Source organism: Neofelis nebulosa, chromosome 6 (genome assembly GCF_028018385.1).
Source record: "Neofelis nebulosa isolate mNeoNeb1 chromosome 6, mNeoNeb1.pri, whole genome shotgun sequence".
Taxonomy (NCBI): Eukaryota; Metazoa; Chordata; class Mammalia; order Carnivora; family Felidae; genus Neofelis; species Neofelis nebulosa.
In genome coordinates, this window is record NC_080787.1 from 21609311 (window position 1) to 21635594 (window position 26284).

General features: G+C 44.9%; 1 protein-coding gene across 4 annotated transcripts in view; it reads right to left on the reverse strand.

Moving 5' to 3' along the window:
- Positions 1 to 26284, reverse strand: part of GCNT2 (glucosaminyl (N-acetyl) transferase 2 (I blood group)) — a 97544-nt gene that overhangs the window by 40529 nt on the left and 30731 nt on the right. Inside the window, exon 1 of one of the 4 annotated variants that reach the window (XM_058733033.1) lies at positions 14941 to 16039. The exons of 2 other annotated variants lie outside the window; for them this stretch is intronic. In XM_058733033.1, coding sequence (XP_058589016.1) covers positions 14941 to 15862 — 922 coding nt within the window. In that variant the 5' untranslated portion in view covers positions 15863 to 16039. Of the gene's footprint in view, positions 1 to 986; positions 6308 to 14940; positions 16040 to 26284 lie in introns of those variants that run through there. One more of the 4 variants, XM_058733035.1, reaches the window with a different exon arrangement.

Sequence of the window (26284 nt, forward strand, 5' to 3'; positions counted from 1 at the left end):
TCAGGCTTCTTTCAGCTCTAAATGCTGTGATTATTCTAGATTCTTCCCAGAATAAAGAGGAGGCTGTTTTTACAGGAAAACTGCACTGGGGAGTTTTGTTTAAATTCACTTAAGTGCAGGGGAAAGTCCAAAACGTGGTAGGATAACTGACCAGAGATAAAATCCAAGAAGACTTGGAGGTGGGGTGGAGGGCGCTTGGCTCAGACAGACCAAAGTCCTTGGAGAGGAGAAACCACATGGGGGGAGGGGTAAGCAGACTTTCCGGGAGGCCCCCCCACCGAACACCCCACCCAGACTTCAGGGTCTAAACTGGGCAGTTTTCACGAGGGATGTAGGAGAGTGTTTGGGGTCCCGGGCAGGAGGGCTTTCCTTCTGTAGACCCCCAAGGAGCTCTGATTTGAATTGAGGACAGAATCCCAGATTTTCATGAAGGAGGAATCCTGTGAGGAGTGGGGCTAAGGAAGGGGATGGCTCAAGAAGAGACTAGAGAAGCTAGATGAACTAGAGAAGCTAGAGACTAGATGGCTCAAGAGAAGAGACTAATGATGGCGGGAAGCTAATTACATTAGGATGATCTGAATATCTTCGGTTTGCTTAGTAAAAAAAAAAAAAAAAAAAAAAAAAATGGCAGCTTCAGCCTTCAATATGTTCACAGTTAAGTTCTGATCTTTTAAACCTGGCTTGAAAAGAAAGATTATGGGGAAGGAATATCATCCACCTATTCTCAGAAAACATGGCTATGGGTAAATATACTTCGGGGAAAACCTTCTGATGCTCATGGCTTTGACCAAAAGCAGCTCAAGAAAGAACACGATATACTCTGCAGGTCAGGAGGTGAGATTTCAAAAGATGAGCTTGTAAGCAGCTGTGGCAATAAGAAACCACATTAACACAAGGTTAGTTCAGAAAGTGACTAATACATTTACTGTTTTGGATGTAACTTTCTTTTTTTCCTTAAAAATTTTTTTTAAGTTTATTTATTTTAAGAGAGAGAGAGAAAGAGAGAGCAGGGGAGGGATGGAAAGAGAGGGAGAGAGAGAGAATCGCAAGCAGGCTCCACGCTCCCAGCTCCAAGCTCACCACAGGCTCGAACTCACGAACCGTTGAGATCATGACTTGAGTTGAAATCAAGAGTCAGACGCTCAACTGACTGAGCCACCCAGGTGCCCCTGGATATAACTTTCTAAGATTGTTCACCAACTGATGAGTTAATTTCATCAAATAAGTAGCCTTATGAAAACCCAGATACGTCCTTTAAAGCAGGGGCTTCTGCTGTTGGGCTGTTCTTTTTTACTTCTATGGTGTGGAGTAAGGCACCAGTTTGGTAAGATCAGGGACGGTCGACCTCGGATTGAGGCATAGTCTGGCTAGGGCCAGCACTGCTCCCCAAATAAGGTTGGCACTGTGAAGTATTCCCAAGGTGAGCAAGATGCTTTGGAAGCACAAGGAGAGAGAACAGTACCATTGCTATTGACCAGGAGTAGAAAGGAAATGTCAGAAATGTCCCAGAAGGACTGAACATGGCTAGAAAATGCTGTCTGAAACTGATCCCTCAGGACATGGCAAAGTAATCTAGGGTGTGTGTGTGTGTGTGTGTGTGTGTGATGGGGGTGGAGGTGGAAGGGGTGATGATTTGCAACTGACTGGGCAGCAGGCTGAGGGGCATATTAAAAACTATTTCCATTTAGGAAGAACAGTGCTGAAGGTATCAAATTCCAGATTTCAAGATATACTACAAATCTGTAGTAATCAAGACAGCAGGTACTGGCACAAAAATAGACACACAGATCAATGGACCAGAGCAGAGAGTCCAGAAATAAACCCACCCTCATATGGTCGGTTAATTCATGACAAAGGAGGCAATAATGTACAATGCGGAAAAGACAGCCTCTTCAAAAGTGGTGTTGGGAAAACTGGACAGTTACGTGTAAGAGAATGAAACTGGACAACTTTCTTACACCATATACAAAAATAAACTCAAAATGGATTAAATACCTACATGTTAGACCTGAAACAGTAGCATTCTTAGAATGAAACATAGGCAGTAATTTCTTTGATGTCAGCTGTAGAAACATCAATTCTAGCTATGCCTCCTTAAACAAGGGAAACAAAAACAAAATTACACTATTAGAACTGCACCAAAATGAAAAGCTTTTGTATGGTGCAGGAAATCAACAAAACAAAAGACAACGTACTGAATGGGAGGAGATATTTGCAAATGATATATCTGATAAGAGTTAATATCCAAAATATATAAAGAACACATACAATTCAACACCAAAACAAAACAAAACAAAACAAAAAGAAAAAGAAACGCCAAACAATCTGATCAAAAAATGGGCAGAGGACCTAAAGAGATATACTTTTTTTCAAAGAAGATATACAGATGGTCAATAAACACATGAAAAGATGCTCAACATCACTAATCATCAGGAAAATACAAATCAAAACCATAATGAGGGCACCTGGGTGGCTCAGTTGGTTGAGGGTCCGACTCTTGATTTTGGCTCGGGTCATGGTCTCAGGATCGTGGGATCAAGCCCCACACTGGGCTCTGCACAGGGCATAGATCCCACTGGGCTTGGGATTCTCTCTCCCTCTTCCACTGCCCTTCTCCCCCACCGCCCTCTCTCTCTCTCCCAAATTAAAAAAAAAAAAAAATGAAATGAAAAAATTAAAAAATAAAGGGAAAACCACAATGAGGTATCACCTCACATCTGTCAGAATGGCCAAAATCAAAAACACAAGAAATAACAAGTGTTGGCGAGGATATGTAGAAAAAAAGAACCCATGTACACTGTTGATGGGAACGCAAATTGGTGCAGCCACTGTGGGAAACAGTATGGAGTTTCCTAAAAAACAAAACACTAATCTGAAAAGACATATGCACCCCTATGTTTACTGCAGCATTATTTACAATAACCAAGATACAGATGCAGCCCAAGTGTGCATCTCTAGACGAATCGATAAAGAAGATATGGTATACATATATAATGGGATATTACTCAGCCATTAAAAAGAATGAAATCTTGCATTTGTGAAAACATGGACAGACCTACAGGTTATAATGCTTTGTAAAATAAGTCATCCAGAGAAAGACAAATACCAAATGATTTCATTCATATATGGAATTTAAGAAAGAAAAAAAAAAAGCAAAGAAAGAAAGAAGAAAAGACAAACAAAAACCCAGACTCTTCAATGCACAGGACAAACTGGGGTTGCCAGAGGGAAAGTGGGTGAGTGGGGCGGGTGACATAGATAAAAGGAATCAAGAATCTACTTTTTTTTTTTAATTAATTAATGTATTTAGTTTGAGAGAGAGAGACAGCACGTGCACACACGGTGGAGGGACCGAGAGAGAATCTCAAGCAGGCTCCACACTCAGCACACAGCCTGATGGGGAACTCGAGCTCACGAACCGTGAGATCATGACCTGAGCAGATGCCTAACCGGCTGAGCCACCCAGGCGTCTGAGAGCACACTCTGACAAGCACTGGGTCACATACAGAATTGTTGAATCATTACATTGTACACCCGAAACTAATATAACATTGCATGTTAATTACACTTGAATAAAAAAATTTATTTCTGCCTTTCACAAAGATGGTGCTGACGGTGAAGAAGGAAGTTCCTGTCCTTCCCAAAGACAAAGGCAAAGCAAAGGCTTTGAAGTCCAAGAAAATGGTGCTGAAAGATGTTCACAGTCACACACACACACACACACACACACACACACAAGGAAGATCTGCAGGTCATCTACCTTCTGATGACCCAAATGCCTCTGAAGGCAGCCCAAATATCCTTGAAAGAATGCCCCCAGAAGACACAAGCTGGACCACTGTGCCATCATCAAGTTCTCCCTTACTACCCAGTTGGCCATGAAGAGCATAGAGGACAACACACTTGTGTTCACTGTGGATGTCAAGGCCAACAAGCACCAGATTAAAGACACTGTGAAGAAACTCTATTACCTTGACGTGGCCAACGTCAACACCCAGATCAGGCCTGATGGAAAGAAGAAAGCATATGTTTGACTGGCTCCTAATTATGATGCTTTTGGATATTGGCAACAAAATTGGGACCATCTAAACTGAGTCCAGCTGGCTACATCTAAATCTAAAATTTTTCACCATAAAAAAAAAAGATTTATTTCCATTTATGTCAATTCAATAACTATTCTTATCCCACTGGATGCTCACTGTGTTGGGCTGCCAAAAACATGAAAGACCCCATACGAGATTATACTTTAGTCAGGGTAATACGATATTCACATTCATAATCATAATGTAAAGAAGATTATAAAATGACATACAAGCATTACAAAGGTTTACAAAGTGTATCATCGAGAGAGGAAAAAAAAAAAGATCAGGAAAAGCTTCCTAAATGACAGGCCATTAAAACCAGACATATTAAGGCCATTATTTAAATGGGAGAGATGGAGAAGAGTGGCCCCGGTAGAGAGAGAATGACCTGAAGAAAAGTGCCAAAGGCAGGAACACAAGGAAGGTGGTTTTTCTGGAATATTTTTTTCAGAGAAAGCAGCAGTGAGAATTGACAGTGAGGTGGTATTGGTGATAATGAGGTGATATCTATTAGGAGTATGTTGATATCCGACATCCCATGAGATGTTTATAGTGAGCAAATCAATAAGCTGTGGGAACTCCCTGCAGCATGTGAGATTGAGAAGTTATTCTTAGAGCCATGCCTTAATTAGAAAAATATGTCGAGTGTTAGAATGGTTTGAAGAGAGAGAGACCCGGGCTAGTGAGGGCACTTGGACGGATCTAACAATCTATTTGAGAGGCATGACGGGCTGGAGTTAGAGTGGCCGTGATAGGAACAAGTTGGGTAATACTCACTAGAAACCATCCCAGACAGAATGTACAGAATGTGCTGATTAGATATGGGGCACAAAGCAGTTGGCTCCCAGGAAAGAATGGCAGTGCCAGTCACGGAGACTCTGGAGAAGTGGGTTTGTGGGGAGTAGGGAGGTGGAAGGGGGAACATATCAGCAGGTGTCGGTGGGAGCCTCAGGAAGAGATACCCAAAAAAGAGGGAAATGTGGGGGGCATGATACAGTGTTATGATTCATCAGAACCCAAACCGTGATGTGAATCACCAAGTAACAAAGAACATTAAGAGCCAAAAAGCAAGCTGAGGAAAGATTCAAGGGGGACAGTCACTGCAAATTAAAATTTCCCCATAATTCTGAATTTCTCTGAGAGTAGTGACCCTAAAATCAACTATTAACCAAGGCTCAATGGTCGGCGACCAAGAATCTGAAAAGAACAGTATTATCCATAGTTGGATGGATAATATCCATTATCCAAGTTCCTCAAAGAGGGATTGTAAAAGCAATGCCCTTTCACACATTTGGCAACATGACAACCTTTACATAGTGTTGAAATCGTAGCTCAGAAAAGTTAAAAACAGAACCACCCTCCGATCCCCAAATTGCACTGCTAGGTATTTACCCAAAGAATACAAAAATACTAATTCAAAGGGATACGTGCACCCGCCCTGATGTTTATAGCAGCAGTATCTACAATAGCCAAATTATGAAAACAGCCCAAGCATCCATCAACGGATGAATGGGTAGAGAAGAAGCTGTGTCTAGATACAACGGAATATGAATCAGCTATAAACAAGAATGAACTCTCGCCGTTTGCAATGACATGGGTGGAGCTAGAGCGTATTATGCTAAACAAAATAAGTCAAAGAAAGATAAATACCGTATGATTTCACTCATATGTGGAATTTAAGAAACAAAACAAATGAGCAAAGGGGGAAAAAAAGAGAGAGAGAGAGGGAAAGCAAGAAACAGACTCTTACCCATAGAGAACAAATTGGTGGTTACCAGAGGGGAGGTGGTGGGGGGATGGGTGAAATAGGAGATAGGGATTAAGGAGGGCATTTGTTGTGACAAGCACCAGCTGCTGTACGGAAGTGTTGGGAGAGAGAAATATATACATTTACACAATAAACGTATACAATGCATTTACCTAAATGTATCGTATAAATGTACACATATACAATAAATGTACATGTTTATACAATAAACGTACAATAAATCCAATTCAAAGAACGTACACATCTTATAGGGAGTCTAGGTTGCAAAGTCAGGGTGTAAAGAGGAGACGACACACAGTCAAAATTCCTCTGGAGAAATCCCTGGGGAACGTGCCACATTAAGACGACACAGAGTCTCCCTAATTCCAAGATGGCCGATTCTCCCTCTAATCTTGATCTAGATGGTAGTTTCTTCTACCGAGCCCCAGACAAAGAAGTTGGCTGGAACTGAGGAACTCTGTGTTATGAGATGTACACGGTATCATTAACATTAGAGAGCCATGGGGATGAAGACCCATCATGGGAATAAACAGAATCCACCTCGGGCTCACTCGAAACCCCAGACAAATTGCATGGAATGGAAGGCAGGGTGGGATGGCCCAAACCATTTAAATTTACCCACCGTGTGGGCCTGTGTGTGCGCATGTGTGCGTGCATACAGTTGAGTTTGTGCAAGTCGAATGAATAAAAGTTGAGACTCCATTGTGTTGAGCATTGCTCACGTATCAGGGGTTGTGTTAGGCGTAAAGGAAACAAAAATTATCAGGTGTAGCTTCTACCTTTGAAGCTCAGTCTCAAAGTCCGCTGGGAACACAAACACAGCACTACAAGACTAATAATAGTACAGTGTGATACGGGAGGAGTGAGTCCATGGCAGTGAGAATTAGGAAAGTCTTTTTAGAGAGTGACCGTAAGTTGACTCTTACAAGAAAGGCCCATGTCAGTCAAGTGAGGGAGAAGGAGAAAAAGCCCAGAAGATCGTGGCAGGGCAACTGGCATGAGTGAGGCAGGGACGGTGGAAGTGGCACATTTGGGACTCACAAGTCACCCAGGTAGAGCTGGAGTACAGCATGGGATGGGGCACATAGCGAGAGAAGGTGCTGGAAAGCCTAAGACACCAGATGGCAATGAGTGCCCTGCGCTCAGTGAAGGGGCTAGGACATCGTGTTGGAGGTGATGAGGATCTGCCTGAAGGTTTTCAAGGAGAGAGATGATCACATGATCAATTTTTATAAATGTCATCCTTGTCACTATGGAGATGGATGAAAGCAGGCTGAGAATAGTCGGGGAAAATACGTTGACCCTTGAATAACGGCAGGTGTTAGAGGTGCCAACCCCTTGTGCAGGAGAAAATCCACACATAACACTTTTTTTAATGTTTATTTATTTTTTGAGACAGAGAGAGAGAGAGAGAGAGAGAGAGGATGAGTGGGGGAGAGGCAGAGAGAGAGGGAGACACAGAATCCAAAGCAGGCTCCAGGCTCTGAGCTGTCAGCACAGAGCATGATGCGGGGCTCGAACTCACGAACCGCGAGATCATGACCTGAGCTGAAGTTGGACGCTTAACGGACTGAGTCACCCAGGCGCGCCCCACATAACCCTTGACTCCCCCAGAACGTAAGTACCAGTAGCCTACTGTTGATTGGAAGCTTTACCAATGACAAACAGCCAATGAACACATATTTTGTATATCATATGTATCATGGACTGTGTTGTGACAATGAAGTAAGCTAGACAAAAGAAAATGTTAGGAAGAAAATCATAAAGAAAAGAAAATACATTTATAGGGCTCTATTGTAAAAAAAAAACAAACAAACACCTGTAACTGGACCCACGCAGTTCAAACCCGTGTGGTTCACGGATTTGCTGTAATTAGAAACGAGATGAGGGGCGCCTGGGGGGGTGTAGTCGGTTAGGCATCCGACTCTTGATCTCGACTCAGGTCATGATCCTGCGGTTCGCGAGTTCAAGCCCTGCGTTGGGCTCTGCGCTGACGGTGTAGAGCCCGCTTGGGATTCCGTGTCTCCCTCCCTCTCTGCCCCTCCCCTGCTTGTGTGTGCTCTCTCTCCCTCTCTCAAAATAAACCAATAAACTTTAAAAAAGAAGAAAGAAAGAAGAAAGAAGAAAGAAAGAAAGAAAGAAAGAAAGAAAGAAAGAAAGAAAGAAAGAAAGAAAGAAAGAAAGAAACAAGATTACTGTAGGAGACAAGAGAAGACAGATGGCGGCACCAGAAACAGAGAGGAGGCTGACAGCCAGGTTCAGTTTATTGACTGTTCAGTCTGTAGTCAGCGCTATGCCAAAAACTTACACGCATCGCCTTGCTGCTTCTGCCAGTAACACCTATGAAGGTGGGGTGGCCAGGTCACATCGTCCCCGTGGCCGTCATACGAGGTGCCCACCTCAGTTCATGTACCACGTCCACTGAGAAGGCTTCCCCGACTCACCCCATTCAAAGCAGGTCCTTTTCCATATCAGCCTGTGTTCTCTGCAGAGCACTTAACAGAATCTCTAATTATCTTATCTGTCTGCTTTTTATTATCCGTGCCCCACGTCTAGAACATACACTCCACGCGAGCAGGGGTCTTATTTGTTTCATTCACTACTGTATCCCAGTACTTAGCACGGTATCTAGGTGCTCAACATTTATTAAATGATGACATTTTATAGATATTTATTACAGACGACCTTTTAGAGGCGAAGGCCAGAATCACAACAATAACAACGATAAAAATTAACGCTTAAAATATGGGCTGGGCAATAGTCCAACTCATTGAAGCCTCACGTATTTGATACAAAATTATTATTTTCCGCATTACAGATGGGAAACTGAGGTCCCCAAATTCAGGTCACTGGTCCAAGGTCACACAGCTTGTAAACGGCAAAGCAGGGATTCAAATGCAGGCAGTTTGGCTCCAGGCTCCACGCTTTCACCACCTTGGCTTTGCTACTTGAAGACTGGGCTTTTGTATAAACACCGGGTCATGTGGCTGGGATGGGGCAGCTAGGATTTCAGCCTGGCTCTCCCCAACTCTTGGAACCCAAGCTCCAGGGAAAGCCAGATCCCCCAGGATGGGGCAGTGAGAACGACGGAGAGAGAGAACCCAGCCTGCAGGGAAGAGCTAGAAGAGGACACACAAAGGCGACTGTGTAAGTTGTGTTCTGAGTGCGTTGGATTTGCGGTGCTCCTTGTATCCACTCTATCCTTCACTGTGCCTCCTGCTTTTGGAGCAGAGCATGTTCCTCAGCCCTTCCGATTCCCTCTTCGCCTCTCGGTAAAATGGCGAAATGTGCGTTTCGATACTGACCAGACGAGATTCTTGAGAAGATTAAGCTGAGATAATGCAGACCCAGATGGGGCAGATGGGCAGTCCCCTCCTCTTTCCTGGACCTCCTGCTCACACAAAAAAGCCCTGAGTTCCAGAAAGAGGGGCCAACCATCCAGATGACTTAGGGAACAAGAGAGAATATTTTTGGGTGGGTCCCATTATACATCGTTCCTCAAGCTCGACAAGACTCAGAATCCGCTAAGGTTCATCTTCTGGACACTTGCAGTTTTTGCAATAATTAATGAAAGTTTCATAAAACCAGGTATAATTTAATCTAAATGTGTAACACAGATCTTATCTCTCCTTCCTCTAGAAATTTCTTTTTCTTTTTTTTTTTTTAATTTCTTGCTAGGTTATATGAAATACTTGTCTTTGGGTAAGTCACATATTTTCATCTTAGTTTCTCTTCTGCAAAATGGGGGTGGTAGCTTTCCTTTTACAGGGGTCTTGTGAGGATTAGACGAGATCCTGCGTAAGTACTTTTGCAAAATAAGTACTATCCAAACATAACAAAGAAACATTATTAAAAATGTTTTTATGAGACAGAAGGGCTATGTTTATTGAGATGACACCACTTCCACAGAAGTAATTTAATTAGTATTCTCCAAGTTACGATTGTTCAAGGGCTTAAAGTTTTAGGTCTTAACCTGAATCTTGCCCTTCTGATACCAGATGGAGATGTTCATTAACACTCTACCTACAAGACAAGGAACGATTTTGCAGTGGGGAGCGTCCTTTAGTCTGACCAGGGTCACCCTAAGGAACCATCTTCAACTGTAGCCTGCCCTTTGGGAAAGTGACCCAACAAAGGCTCATCAGTATCCTTCACCCCCTCGATTTGGTTAGGGATAGTGATTGGCACCAAGCAGGACAAATACGAGGTCTCCCCTAAACTTGTTGCTAGAACTCTCAGGAAAAAGACTCTCTTGTCCCCTAAGAGTGCCAACTGTCAGAACCAAGAAACGAGAGCTACTTGTGGCCATCTCTGACTGCAGGTGGGGGGAGTCTGTCTGAATGGGGCCACCACAGGCAGGGAGAGTGACCAACTTGGCCCAATTCACCTGGGGCTTTCCTGGTTGTAGCACTGGGAGTCCCATCCTGGGACCCCCGCCCCCCCACCTTTAGCTCTGGACAAAGAGACAGGTTTTCACACCACAGAGAGACCATCTGGCAGACAGAGTCCTGAATTCCGAATATGTTGTTTCCACTCTTGATCCAGATTTTTTGGAGTCCTTTCTTGGGCATCTCAATTCTGTGACCCGGTAGGCTCTTGCGTCTATTTAAGCAACTTTGAGTTGTGTTTCTGTCGCTTGCCACTTAAAGAGTCATAGCACATTCCCAAAGAATGTGCACATATAAATAAAACTCAGCGTTAAAAAAGCAGAATAAATCGAAGTAGGAAACACGCTATTTTTAGGTTTGAAAAATGAGGAAATGTGACCATGCGGTCACTGCTGAGGTTGAGATAATTTATTTGAAGAAGGGGCTCTGAAAAAAAAAATGTATACAAATGGAAAAAGGAAGAGAGGCAAACGAAAACATTCTTATGGAGGAAAAACCTCACGGCATGAGAAAGGTCAGAGTAATGAATGCACGAGCAAAAATTCAAAAGAATAAACTTACACAGTGAGAAGGGGGGAAAAGTATAGCTGGAAAAAAAAATAACAGTTTTGCCTTTTCCATTAGGGATGGACTGGCCCTGAAGTGTGACCAGAAGACAATTTAGCCATGGAAATGGACTGTAAGAAACAAGCCTAGCGGCTGTTTCTGTGGGTACTGAGCAATTTCACAAGATTTAAAGCAAAAATCGAAATGGCCTCTAACATTCCACCATGGGGCGGGGAGGCCAAAGACAATGCTATAGGAATAACCACAAAAGCTAGAGAAAATGGTGGTTTCTTAAGGTGACACAAATGATTACAAAGATCTGATGAGTTAGAAAATCTAACCATGCACCAGAATTCAAAGTGGACTATTGGCTCTCTGTTTATGCTCCTGGAGGGTTTCCTTTGAGAATATGGCCAGAAGGGAGAGGTCTAGACCATCTGTCTCTCCAAGAGCCACACGGAATGGGCTGATAGCCGCTCCACCTGGCCTCCCCTGAAGAAGGATGTGAGACTGGGGCCTCTTACCCCGAGAGACTCTTTTTGGCCTATTTTAGCACCATTTCTCTCTCTCTTTTTTTTTTAATCTTTATTTCTTTTTGAGAGAGAGACAGTGTGTGAGCAGGGAAGGAGCAGAGAGAGAGAGAGACAGAGAGAAAGAATGCAAAGCAGGCTCCAGGTTCTGAGCTGTCAGCACAGAGCCCGACGCGGGGCTTGAAATCACAAACTGTGAGATCATGACCTGAGCTGAAGAGGGACGCTCAACCCACTGAGCCACCCAGGCGCCCCTAGCACCATTTCTAATTCTAATGCAGATTGGAACAAGCCTAAGGGTTGAAGACCAAGAAAGAAATCATTTTCTCAATAGAAACACAATTTGAAGAAAAAAAAAAAAAAAAAGCCAGGCGAAGCTACGTAATTCAGTGCTACCTCTGCGAATATTCTTTCTATTGAGTCTCATAAACTATTTTCACTTGGTTTTCTGATGTCATGTAACGGTAGGGTACTAGTCATTTCCTTGGTCCTATGACAACTGTGGGTGATTTGGGGAAGCTGATGTACCTGTGCATGGTATTTCTAACACAACCACTTTAAGTTAGGGTGTTAGGCAGAAGAGAGAAGGAACTTTTGAGACAGGAAAGGAACAACACTATTTGTACTTGCACGTTTTGCAAAAACGATGTTGACACCGTACTTACTGAAGGACTTTTCCTCTTATAACGTGACATCGAACATAGAAGAGCTGGGGCACCTGGGTGGCTCAGTTGGTTAAGAGTCCGACTCTTGATTTTGGCTCAGGTCATGATCCCAGGGTTGTGAGACTGAGCCCTGCATGGGGCTCCGTTCTCGTGGAGCCTGCTTAAGAGTCTCTCTCTCCCTCCGTCCCTCCCCTGCTCACATGCACTCTTTCTCTCTCTCAAAAAAAAAAAAAAAAAAAAAAGAGCTGATATGGTTAAAAGCTATCTGGTAATGAAGGACCAGACTCACATCCCAAATCTTAAGTCCCAAAGGGGACTCAAGCATAAAATCCTGGAGTTACTTGAGGGTATGATTGGATTTTACATTGCCTTTGAAGATGGAGATATCCAACACGGGCTAGAGCATTTGAAGATACTTATTTTATTTAATTTATTTATCTAGAGAGAGAAAGAGAGAGCATGAACAAGGGAGGGGCAGAGAGAAAAGGAAAGAGAGAGAATCCCAAGCAGGCTCTGCACTGTCAGCAAGGAGCCCTACCTGGAGCTCGAACTCATGGACCCATGAGATCGTGACCTGGGCTGAAACCAAGAGTTAGATGCTTAACCAACTGAGCCACCCAGGCACCCGATGATTTTTTTTTAATACCTTGCAATTCATGAAGGCCCCACGTACAAGCAAGATATCCTTCTGCTTTCTCCCTAAATCAGAATGCCATCCCGCATGTAAGAAAGGAAGGAAGCAAAGCCACAGGAGACGTCACATTATCCTGAAAAGCATCCCTTGTAGAATCAGATCTGACAGACCACTGACCCTGGACCATGCTTGCTTTTCTCCTTGGAGGATGCTTTTGGTGGAGCTCTCACCTCCGAAGGAGATGGAATGCATTTGCCGAGGCTAATGGGCAACCGGGAATCTAGACTCACCAGCATTTCCACCTTCCTACAAATTCCTCATAGCTGTATGTGCAGTGTTCATGTCGTTCTGGGCATTGAGTCTTCCGCGAGGAGAGGCAAAGGCAGAGATGAAGGGGGTCTTCTTACCTGGGCTCTCATTTGGTAGCTGGGGAGATTTGAGGCTCCAAGAGATTATGTGATTTACATGGAGTCATACTATCTCTCTGAGAAGGCAGAAGCCAGCATACCATACCACAGCCTATAGCAAAAATGGTTTCCTTTCCTCTGCCTATCTACATATCAGTCTTGGTCTCCTATCTTGTCTATTTTTCTAGGGCTGGAAAATGGGGGAGGGGGGAGATTCTTTTTTCCCTTGGTTTTCTCTTTCTTTCTTTATTTACTTTGAGAGGAAGAGAGAGAGAGAGAGTGCGGGAGGGGCAGAGAGAGAGACAGACAGACAGACAGAGAGAATTCCAAGCAGGCCCTGCTCTGACAGCGAGGAGCCCAACTCGGGGCTCAATGCGGGGTCTCACTCATGGCTCAATCCCAGGAACTGTGAGATCATGACCTGAGCTGAAACCAAGAGACAGACACTCAACTGACTGAGCCACTCAGGCGACCCTCCTTGGTTTTCTTATATTGATTTGACATTGAGAAGACTGATCATCCATCTGTCACAGTAACCAGACATTTAACCCCAGCCTAAATACGTGTTTTTCTTCTTTCAAAATGTGACGATTCAGGCTTTTGTTAAGAAATGCCTTCATCTCAGACCAGATGTAAGGAACCGCATGGCTGGTACCAAATGTTATAAATCAAAAGGGAATAGTGAAAAAAGGAAGGGATAAATATTGAAGTGTGAAAATCAGCCTCTAAGTACTGAGTCCCTCCCAAATTATATGACAATGATGGAAACAACAGACAGAAGGTGGAAAGATGGCGGCCGTACGGAGAGGGAGGCCAGGAAAGACAGAGGGCACAGTACAAGAGCAAACCCTGTTCCCCAAGCCAGTCGCCCTGAGATTCAGAGCCCAAACGTGGTATTTTCCAGAGAATGCTGGCATGTTTATTGCCCAGCAGGCCCTGCCCTGCAGCCTGGGAGGACCTACCAGTGTTTCCAACTTGGCAGGCCCCCAAAACCAGAACAATGATTGTTTTTCTCCTGCTATAATAATGCTGTTGAGTTCATCAGAGGTCCATTTTGTATTTTTCATGGAGACCAAAGCTTGAGATTTCCTGCAGAAGAGATTCTATCATGTTTCATGTAGTTTTAAAAAGAATCCATCTGGTCCATTAGTAAAGGTGGAAATGTTTTGATGAGAAAAGAAGGAGCTATTCCTAGAATCTCATTCTTGAGCTAAAGCAAAATGTATTTTCTTTTCCAAAAAAAAAAACCAAAAACCCCTACCCGTGTGATACGGTATACACATGAGTCCAACCATTTCTCAACTCACCGGGTCTGAGGGAGACAACTCTGGTGTAAAACTTCATGCTTGGCCATTCGTTCATTCACTCACTCACTTATCTAATATATATTTATTGACCATTTACTATCTGTTCTAAGCACTGAGGATGCTTAGCAGTTAACAAGATAGGAAAATGACCCCAACTTCGCACACCTAATAATGCAGAGGAGGCCAAGAACAACCTCATACAAAGACGTCAATGTGATTATTCCAAGGGGTGATACACCCTTTGAAGGAAGAATAAGGGGAGTGGTCAGCTCATATCTGGCTGATGGATGGGGTAGGAAGGAGAAGCGCTGGCAAGAGAGGGTCTGGCAAATTTGGGGGAAAGAAAGAACACCACTATGGACTGACAACAGCGATACCTATTGTGGTAAAGATTTAGTAAGATGAACGCAAAAGAACACGATCAGTTGTAAAGCCATACCTCTGAAAGGTATTCCTTGGCCGTGCTAGAACCTGATTCTGCATCCAGAAAGGATCAGAGAGAACTACAGATGTTCCCTTTCATCTGGCACATCTACTAAAAGGGAGCAGGCTCTCGAACGGCCTTTCCAAGTAGGGCACGCTGCTGTCCCCTGAAACACGGCGTCGCACATACCTGGGATCCTGTTGAGCGTCACCCAGAAATGCTCATCAGGACTGAAAGTATCTTTGGACCACCGGAGCAAGTCGACCGCCCGTGGGTCATGGAGGACAAAGTCGGTAAACTCTCTTGATAGAGCCACGTAGGCAGAGCCGAAGTAAATGGTGAGGTTATGGGGAGGAGGTGATTTCAACGCCGTGGTTCTGATCACATAGGAAAGCTCTTTGCCCAGGTGCTCCCGGTGGACGTATTTAGTCCGTCCAATGGCGTGGGCTGGGGGCAGCACCCCCGGGGTAATGTTTTTCCCTTTAAATCCTTTCAGATACCGGACTATCTCCTTGTTGGTTTTCAGGGGGAAATCTTGCCCACACGTGTTGATGGCGTACCTCCATGGGACCTTGGAGGCCGCAAGATCTTTGACGCAGTTCAGGTCGGCCTGGAGCCTGGAAATCCCCCCATAGACCACTGGCTCCATTCTAGAAGCCAGAAAAGCATTTGGGAAGCAGCTCAGTAATTGTTCCACCGCGCCTTTAAATTCGACTGTCGCCTTTTCATCCACGTGAACACAGTAGACGTTCTGAGGCATGTAAATCGCTCTAAAGAGCCTTGCAAAAGTATCGAAATGGTGATGGATGACCATTATATACGCCAAAGGAAATTCAGCTTCTTCTTTAGACAGAGGGGCTGTGATGTAGTGGCTTTGGGTCAGGTATTCCCTGCAAGAAGACTTGTCTTGTATCCTCAGTTTGTTTCTCCACAGGAAAGGCGTTCTGCCTTTGATAAAGGATGTGCAAACCTGAGTCAGCATCCAAGTGTCTGAATTATTTAGCCTCTGGAAGCCCGGCTCTCCCCCGAACCCAAACACGTAGAGCACGATAAAAAGGACGACGCAGGAAACAGAAACTACGAAGAGGTAACGCATGGATGAAGGCAGCATGCCTCCCGGAGGAGCAGGTTGTCAACGACGGGCAAAATCTGCCAGGCCTCCCCCAAGCTTACTTCTCCCTCTGCGTTCTTATTCTGGCACATACTCCGCGAACTCCTAGCCTGAAGGACGCGCTGGGAATCGATCCCCTTTCAGGCCGGGGAGTCCCGCTGCTGGCTCCGGCCCCCGCTGCTGGCTCCGGCCCCCGTGCTGATATTAGCAACCGGTCCCGCCTCGCGGTCTCTGCTTCTCAAACCGCCTTTGTCTAAAGCCCAGCAGCAGGTTCCAGAAGCCCGGCCTTTCCCCTCCCTCCGCTTCCCTGCCCGCATCTGCTGGCTGTGGCCCTAAAACACTGGCAACTTCTTTCCCCTGCGGATTTCGTTTCTCAGATCTCTTTTCTTTCAGTTCCCATGTGTTTCCCGCACCACGCCCCCCCCAACCTCCCCCCTCCCCCCTTCCCCCTCCCTCCTCCCCCGCTTGTTATTGCCATTCAGGGAATTAGCACAGTGAAAGGCAAAGCTGAAATGTGTTCTGGCAGGCGTGCCGTTTCCTGCTGGCCATCCACGGGCTGCGGGGTTATCCCCTCCTGTGGCTCGTGGCAATCCCCCCTTCCAGGGGTCCTCCCACTCTTCCAGGTGACGCGGCCTCCATGCTCAAATGCTTTAAGGAAAACAACCAATGCTTTAATGACAAAAGTGACTGAGGTGACAGAGATCTAAAATGAAAAAAAAACAACATCATCCATCCTGGCTTTCCGGCCCCGCCCTACCTTTTTCTAAAACCAGAGATCACAGGACTTCCAGTCCTGGGGGGAATCTGACAGCGCAGGCTCCTGGTCCTGTGACTCATAGGTGAGGTGCCATGAGGTGCCAGCCGCACCCCCTCACCCCCCCCCCCGCCTCCACCGGCTTACGGCATCCACTGCGGGTTTGTCACAGAATGTTGGGGTCACAGAACAAGTCCCCAGCTGCACCCCCTGATTTCCTTAAAGCCCTAGAGCTCCACCGGAAAGAACTTGAATCCTGGCCACAAGTGACGTTCAGATTCCGGGACCCCAGGGCGGGGGGAGGGGTCACTCAGGTTTTAAACACCCAGAGAACATCATCTAATACTCAGATACATCCTTTATATCGGCTCAGTCGGATACTGACCACCTAGGATGGACGCGATTTCCTCCAACCTGTAAATAGCAGTGTTTTGGGTAAAGAATATCAAGCTCTTCGACTTAGAAGTTTCTTGTCTTCAACCCTTCACTTTCCCACCAGCTGTTTTTTTTTTTTTTAATATAGATGAATATATTTTATTTAAAATGACTTTGAAAATGCCAGTTCAACCACTGAATGCCTTCCCACCTCTCCTCGCTCTCTGAATTCAGAACCCCAGTCCCTCCACCCTGTGGCATTAACTCACAATGCACATTGAGCCCCCACCCCGTGAAGAAATGATGCCCTCCAAGGTGCTCTCTTTCCTTCCTTTGGAAAAGCCTCTACACTGCTATTAATGGAACTAATAGGACAATATGCTGATTCCTTGCTTTGGCCCGGATAGGAAAACAAATGTGAGCCCCCGCGATCCGAAACCACCCTGCTCCAAGTAAATGCCACGTCATTTCCTGTACAGTGGTTTTTTTGTTTTTGTTTTTGTTTTCAAGTCAGCTCGATGCCCAACGCCGGGCTCGAACTCACAACCCCAGAGCCCAAGAGTTACATGCTCCATCAACCGAGCCCTGTAGTTTTTCTTTCTGCCAGTGTCCATTGTTCCCATTTTTTATTCTTCCAACTTATACCTTATTTTCCTCTCTCCTTTACTAAATTCTCCCCGTTCTTTAAGACCTGCCACAGATAAACTCCATGTAGAACCCACCTTCAGATTTTTAGGCCAAGTGGAAAAGAGAAAAGGTAACCCTTATGCGGGTAAAGCAGATGAGTCTAATTCTCAGTGTCTTCCATGGAATAGAGCAAAGAAAATGATGGAGAGCGCATGATAATGGAAAGCTCAGTGACGAGCTTCTCTTCTTCCAAATACCTTTAAAGATTAGCTTATTGTATATTTTATTTCAGAACAACAGAGAGTAACTTCAGCATCTCGTTTGGCAAAGCCTCTTGGCTTAGAGTGAATATTAATGCATTTGCAGTCTGACAAAGTGTTCAGGGTACAGACGCATAACTTAATCAGGCCAACAGAGTCTGTTTACATTGCTGTTTCCAACTGGCCGATTACACAGGGTTTCAGATCTACACAGGCTTAGGGGACAGACATTATAATGCCATTATATTAAGAAATAAACACACACCAGCCAAATTAGGAGCGATCCTAATGTTTCTGTATTCAATCTATTACCTCGAATGGCATTGTTTGCGTGTTAAACATATAGCTGTTTTTCCTCTCTGCCCTTTCGGCTGTCCTTGTGCCAATTTGCCCCCCCCCCCCGCCCCCCGCCGAGATTCTGGTATTTAGAAAAAAAAAAAAAGCTCACAGGAGAACCTTTTAAGAAACTTCATGTTGCAATAGAGAAAGGCTGTACCTGTTACCTTTCCCTCCTAATAGGCCAGAAGACCTGCTTACTCAGAACACACACCACGGTGTGTGTTTTCACTACTGAGACTGAGCAGCTCAGCCTTCCTTCCCTACACGCCTTTGACTACAGGCAGGGACCGGTTTGGCACCTGCAAGCCTAGCAACCAAACCTCGGGGCTCCTTTGGAAGCAGTTATTCCCAAACCAGCCAATTAATCAGGCTAGACGTGTTGACTCTCCCCTGGGGCCACATTCAGAGCCTGCTCTTCATTCCATTCAGCAGTTTTTATTTTCTGTACATTATTTAAGAATTTTTCCAGCTATGGAGCTGTCCAGAACCCAGCTCCAAAATGAAGAGGGTATCCCTTTATTTGAAATGATAGAAGACTCAGAATCTCTATGAAATAAAGAAATAGGGGCGCCTGGGTGGCTCAGTCGGTTAAGTGACCGACTTCAGCTCAGGTCATGATCTCAGGTTGTGAGTTCAAGCCCCGTGTCGGGCTCTGTGCTGACCGCTCAGAGGCTGGAGCCTGCTTCAGATTCTGTCTCCCTCTCTCTCTGACCCTCCCCTGCTCATGCTCTCTCTCTCTCTCTCTCTGTGTCTCAAAAATAAATATAAATATTAAAAAAAAATTTTTTTAAATAATCAAAGAGGTGAAAGAGTATCCTCTGGCATCCCAGCCTGATCGGCTTCCCATGTGAAGGGGGAGACCTAAAGAGGGCTGAGCTGAAGACAGTGGCACAACAGAAATTGTGGCTAACCAGGCAGTCGTAAAAGACCTTGCATGAAGCACTTGGCCTTCATCTTGCTGCAAAGGAACACCACCAAAGACATTTTTAGGTGGAGGAGTGTTCCCAGGCAACACGTGCCAACAGGAGAACAGGAGGAAGGGCAAGAGCAAAATAATCCACGGTGAGAAGTTTACGTCAGCCCATAAACGCTTACGTTTATAATGATAATATAATCACGTTAATAATGATAATAATCAGAGCACCTGGGTGGCTCAGTGGGTTAAGTGTCTGACTCTTGATTTCAGCTCAGGTCACGATCTCAGGGCTCGTGGCTTCGAACCCTGCGTCTGGCGAAGGTGTGGGGCCTGCTTGGGATTCTCTCTCTCCCCCCTCTCTCTGCCCCTCCCCCGCTTGTGCACATGCACACGGGCTCTCTGTCTGTCTTAAAAGAAATAAATAAAAACATTAAAAAAATAAAGTGTTTAAAAAATAATAATTGTAAATAAAGCCTCTGAAAGTATGAGGTAAAGGTGCTGGCTACACCTTAATTAAGTGTCTTCTAGAAACAAGTCCAAGGCTTTAATGAACCAGAACATCAGATATGGCATCTTTTGAGTTTTTCCTTAAATCAAGAAATGCAGATAGAAGGATTTAAAGTCCCAGGGTCGCTAAGAAATTAGTGGAAAGTCTAGACTTGCTTTTTCCTTCCCTCAACGTTGTAATGTAGAAATGTGAATGTTACCTTATTTATACTATTTACCTGTTTGTATGTGTTGAATGAATGAATGAAAGACCACACACCCCCCCCCCCCATGGTTCCAGGTGCTCATGGGTAAATGCGCTCTTAGCTGGAACTGGGAACAGAACAACTGGTGTCTTTTATTTTGACACACAAAAACTGACCAGATTGATTGACCAGATAGATTAAACGATATTTAAAAACCCACAACTTTCAATCAAATTTCTGTGGGAAACCATGCAAGATGTGTTTTCATTTGAATATCAAGAAGGGGTGCCCACTCACCCCCACAATATTGCTAACAGGTCAAGGTGCAAAACTCAGGACACCTGCGTTCTAGTTACTGTTCCACCTTTAACTGATTATGTGATCTTGGGCCCCCACTTGCTTCATCTTTAAAAAAAGAAGATGCTCCCGTGGTGCCTGGGTGGCTCAGTCAGTTAAGCGTCTGCCTCCTGGTTTTGGCTCAGGTCATGATCTCATGGTTCATGAGATCAAGCCCACCATGGGGCTCAGCAATGACAGCACAGAGCCTGTCTCTCTCTCCCTCTTTCTCTGTCTGCCCCTCCCCTACTCTTGTGCTTGTGTGCATTCTCTCTCTCTCTCTCTCAAAATAAATAAACTTAAAAAAAAAAAAAAAGGATGTTCTCTATGGTCCCTTTTGGCTAAAATTATGGCCCTTTGAGCCGTGATTCAGAATGTGAAAGGTGAGTCCACAAAGCAGCAGTGACGAATCCAGGAAGTGTGAAGTATGGCCCCCGTCCCGCAGGAGATCGTCTCCTCGCTAGGCTTCAAAATACATTTAGCTGAAAATACGTAACCAATGAAACATTGAAGACTATGGATCCGTTCCAAACAAGAGGGTAGCCACTAAACGTAGGGGGCACTCAGAGGAGAAAAAGCTCCCTAGAAGCTGGGATGGTGAGAAAGCGCCTCCAACGTGTGTGTTCCTACACTCAGAATCTGGAGAAGGCATTCATTCCAGTTGGAGACGTTACAGGAGGGAGCAAAAACGCAAAAACAAGAAAACCCAATGTGGAGAAATTTCCCAGGCAGAGTTGTGAATCTAGAACCTCACAGGCTGAGCAGCACATAAAACCTTCCTATCAGTGAACCGCGACCTCAGAGTACCAGTCGTAGCTAGAAGGTGACCTGTAGGACAGCAGGGACATCTCCCCCCTGTTCCTACCGTGGTCCGGTAACTCCAAGAGTCTTCTCTTGTGTTACAGCCAGCGGGCCATTGGGCACACACTGCGTTCAATGCTTGTTTAAGAGGTCCAGAATTTAGCGATGGGGAAGGAGTGTTAAAACCTATAATATAAATTTCTATTTCTGTTTCTATTTTAATTTATACCCGCCATTTTATTTTACATATTGGAATAGCATAGGAGAGCTATGCTAGGAGAGCCCTTCATGATTTTTTCTCTTAAGTGGATGTTCTAGTTACGTCTAGTTCTAGATGCGTGATTTTACTGTCCCAATAGTCCTTTCTTCACTCTCATGTTTCAGCATACACCTAGAGAGACCTAACTATGAATGTCCCATGTCAGCACTGAACTGTGTTTGCATTTCCTCATGTACCTTTTCTTTGTTTAATCGCGTGTACTTATGTAAACTTCATTACACTTTCATCATTGTTCTGGGACTTGTTTTTCCACTCCCAATTAACTGTTGTCCTTTAGTTGGGAGAGACATTGAGGGGATACAGGCTTGAGCAGGCATACCACATTTAAAATGTTAAATAACAGCAGAATGAAGTTTGTTGAAGGAGCATTGAGAGCATAAGTCATACGCTGGCAGAAATGGTTGGGTAAATGAGGTGAGATTATATCATTTCTTGGGTTTGCTGATGGCTGTCCTTTGGAAGGTCATTTTTGTGTGGTTTCCTTTGTTATTGAAGCAGACCAAATGACTCAGGGATTCATTTTTAATTATAAAATGTAGGTGGGGGGCACCCGGGAGGCTCAGTCGGTTAAGCGTCCAACTTGGCTCAAGTTAAGCAGTTAAGCATCCATTTCGGCTCAGGTCATGATCTCATGATTCATGGGATTCATGGGATTTTCCTCTCTCTCTGCCCACCCCCCCCCCACTCCCGTCTCTCAAAATAAATAACTAAACTTAAAAAAATAAAACATAGGGATTTATGTTTTTCCCTTGAATGCAATTCACAGGAAATTCACAGGAATTCACAGGAATTCACAGGCAAGTAGAGAATGCGGACAATCTAATTCCCTTTGGATGGCCAACTACATAACTCTGTTCTGGGGGACCAGATAGTTTGTCAATGGAGGTTTTTGTTTGTGTTTTTCATGATAATGATCATGATGTTAAAGAGAAGAAAGGAGACATTTCCAAAGCACACCTTTAAAACAACAATTCTCCCATAACTGGGGAGTCCTGGGGTTCACTGGGGAAAATACACCTTCTCCTGAGACACAATCATTTTGCTTTCTGTACCCTTCATCTAATTAGCAACAGAAGAAGCTGTTTTCTAGATCGTGGAACCCAAAGCATTATTAAAACTCTCATTTTGGAGGCAGGAAGAAGTTTAACGTGCAGAATCTTAAAACCTAGAGAGCAGGTCCAGAGCATGGTCCAGCTAGATGGGCCACATCACAGTGGTGTGAGGTGAAGTGATCTGCATCTGATTTTGATGGAGTGAAGGGATCATGGAAACACTTCCTGGATGCTAAAGAGTGCTAAGCAAATACTTGCAAAGCACAGTCTACACACATTCAAATAGGCAAATGTCCAAGCATGTGAAGATAGGAGGCAATCTCCCCGTAGCTGGAGGCTTAGAAAATGAAAAACAAATGACCCCAAAGAAGTCACGGCCAATTACCACTGATGAAGCGTACCACTGAATGTACATGTGGAAGTGAATTCTTTAACCTTGGAAGAACTAAAACATTTGTTTCTAAAAGTGTTCAGCCCAAACTAGGTATTCTCGTGGCTTGGGGATAAGGATCATCCAGATCAAAAGTATGCAAACTTCTGTCAAGCATCCCATCACCTGGAGGGGTTGTTAAAATACAGGTTGCAGGCAAGAGGTAGTTACTTCCAGGTGGAATTTATCAATCTGCATTTCTAGCAGGCTCTTGGGACCAACATAGGCAAGCACACCTCTGCATAATCCCAGTCTCCCACAAAATATGGAACAGGATTATTTACTGACAAAAGCTGATGTTTTGGGCATCTAATATGCCATAAGTTGAATTAGAGGAGGGGTGTAGGAGAGAGATTAAAAAATAAGAACGAGGGGCACCTGGGTGGCTCAGCATCCGACTCTTGATTTCGGCTCAGGTCATGATCTCATGGTTCGTGGGCTCGAGCTCTGCGTTGGGTTCTATTCTGAGCCTGATCGGGATTCTCTCTCTCCCTCTCTCTCTCTGCCTCTCTCCTGCTCACACATGCTCTCTCTCTCTAAATAAATAAATAAACTAAAAAAGAAAAAGAAAAAGAAAATACAACCAAGAGGGAAAAAAAAAAAAAGAGAGAGAGAAAGAGAGAAAAAAAGGCAGAAAATACCAAATCTTGGTGCAGGTGTGAAACACCCTGAACCTCATGTACTGCTGGTCAAAGTGGGAATGGACACAACTCTGGAAAATGCAGTATCTACCAAAGTTGAGCACAGGCAGGTCCTACGACCCAGTGATGCCTTTCCCGGGGATTTCGTCAATAGAAGTGCATACACGTTTATCAAAGGACATGCAAGTCAATATTCGCTGCAGCCATATTCACAGCAGACCCTAACGCCCACCAACCCAAATGCCATCAGGGTTTCTCAGCCTTGGGACTACTTGCACTTTAGGTTGAACGTGCCTTGTTGTGGGGGCTGTCCCTTGCATTGTAGGATGTTTAGCAGTATCTCTGGCCTCTACCCACTAAGTGCCAGTAGCCTCCTTGCCCCCCTCCCATCCCACCGCAAGTGGTGACAACCAAAAATAGTTCCAGGTATCGCCAAATGGTCCCTGGGAGGCAAAATCATCCCTCCTCACCTCATGCACCTCCTTCTGTCTACACAGCAATGAGAATGAAAAAATATAGCTGCCTGAAAAAAAAAAAAAAAAAAAATATATATATATATATATATATATATATATATATATATATATATATATCTGCCTGCCACACAAAACGTGAATCTCACAGACACAACACCGAGCAAAAAAAGCCAGACAGAAAAAGAGTACATGTCGTTATTTCCATGTTAATGAAGAACAAAAAAAGGTGAAAGTAATCTATGGTGTTAGACATCAGGGTAGTGACTGGGATACTGGTCACGTTCTGTGTTTAGATGGTTGTTACTTGGGTGTGTTTTGTCAGTGACACCGAACTGAGCCCAACACTCCTTACTGATCTGTGCACTTTCCTATGTTATAAAATTCTTCACCAAGAATGAATGAATGAATGAATGAAATGAGTCATGGTCCTTCTGCCAGAAAAACTCTGCCTGGTGAACCTTCCAGGTGAGTGGGGATCAGGAGTCCTGGAATAACGAACGCTCACGAGTTATCATCGCCTGTGGCCAAATACTCTCCAGTACCACGTACTGGAGCCCCCTTACTTGTTCCTTAAGCAACCTGACTGCTAAGGGGGTTCCCCCTCTGGCTCCTGACACCAGCCCACCTGCCCGACGTGGAATTGACGCTCAAGAACCTCCCGGTCTGGGGTCACTCGGTGAGGAGGGGTGACCCAGGGCTGGAATGTGAGTCATTGTGCCATCCTGCGCCTCTGCACGCAGGCCCCCGAATGGCATCAGTACCCGGATGTGCCCGATCACTTCTTCCTCCTCCGTTCTGACTTGGGGACACCAGGTGCTCAGATCTTGTCTCATGCTTCCTGGATCCCCAGCCCTTCGCAGTTCTCAGACACCTGCTGTCCCGGTGACTTTTGCCAAGTTTCTTTCTTTCTTTCTTTCTTTTTTTATTTAAGCTTTCCTTTCACAGGAAGACTAAGTCTGAGGCCATCCACATGATTGATATATTGACAGGGGTTTGATACACTATTGCAAGAATTCTGCCAGAATCAGTCACCAGTTTTACCAAAACATGCCCCTGCTCCACAACTTGAATAATGGAGTTGAATAGCTTTCATTTGGCCCTTTAATTGTTATTGGCCTATATATATATATTTTTTTTTTTTGAGAGAGAGAGAGAGCACAGGGGAGGGGCAGAGAGAGGGGAGAGAGAGAAAATCCCAAGCAGGCTCTGTGCTGACAGTGCAAAGCCTGACATGGGGCTTGATCTCATGAACCATGAGATCATGACCTAGGCCAAAATCAAGAGTCAGATGCTTAACCCACTGAGCCACCCAGGCGCCCCTTTATATATATATATATATTTATTTAGTGGGGAGGGGGGGAGAACACAAGCAGGGGAGGGGGCAAAGAGAGAGGGACAGAGGATCTGAAGCGGGCTCCGCACGGACAGGCTGACAGCAGGGAACCCGATGTGGGGCTTGAACTCACGAACCGCGAGATCATGACCTGAACCGAAGTTGGACGGTCAACTGACTGAGCCACCCAGGCACCCCCGTTGATATACTTTTAAGGATTTTATTCGTAAGTAACCTCTACACCCAATGTGGGGCTTGAATTCCCAGCCCTGAGATCAAGAGTCACATGCTCTCCGGACTGAGCCAGCCAGACACCCCTCCATTTGGCCCTTGTAGATCCCTCCCTCTGTTCTCCACCCTGTAAGAGGGCTGACATATAGGGTCAAGCAGCTCTGGCTCCCATTGGGTTTGCCAATGAGGGCACAAGACAGGGCTCAAGTGGCTGGCTCCCCAGCTCTTTTCTTGCCATCCTCAGCAGGAGAGCTGTCTCCTTTGACGAAAGTTCTTCTCAAAGGGCCCCTGGCCACAGAACTTTTTTCCAACCACTCCTTTCAGGTTGGAGAAATGGTAATAGTTCCACTATTACTGGCCCTCGGTTTTGTAATACCCCTTAGAGTTTCCCTCCACTCTGCCCACACCTTCAGAAATAGTCCCTGTGGTAAGTCTTTCTTGCTTAGCCTAATTTCTAAGTACGCTGTGGGTTTCCTGCTGGGTCGCTGACCCATACAACACTGATAAAGATAACACTTGAGATGATACTCGGCAGGTACCAAGTCGTCGGTCAGCATTTCACAGAGAGCATCATTCAAGGCTCACAGCAACTCTGCAAAGTAAGCACCGTCATTAGCCCCATTTTACAGATGAGCAAGTGAGACTCAGAGAGGCCCAACATATTACCAAAGCTCATGATGTCAGGTAGAGTTGGAGCCAAACTTTGTATTTTACATATTGACGTACTGAACGGCCTCCCAACACAACTAAGTTTATGAAAGTATCAAAATTCATTCCGAGCACCCGGTCTCTCCCAGGGGCTAAAGCTACAGCCAGGGGGAGGTGGATCCTGGGAGCACGTTGTGGGGTGGGCATTTCAGCTAAGCACCCCGAGGAGGA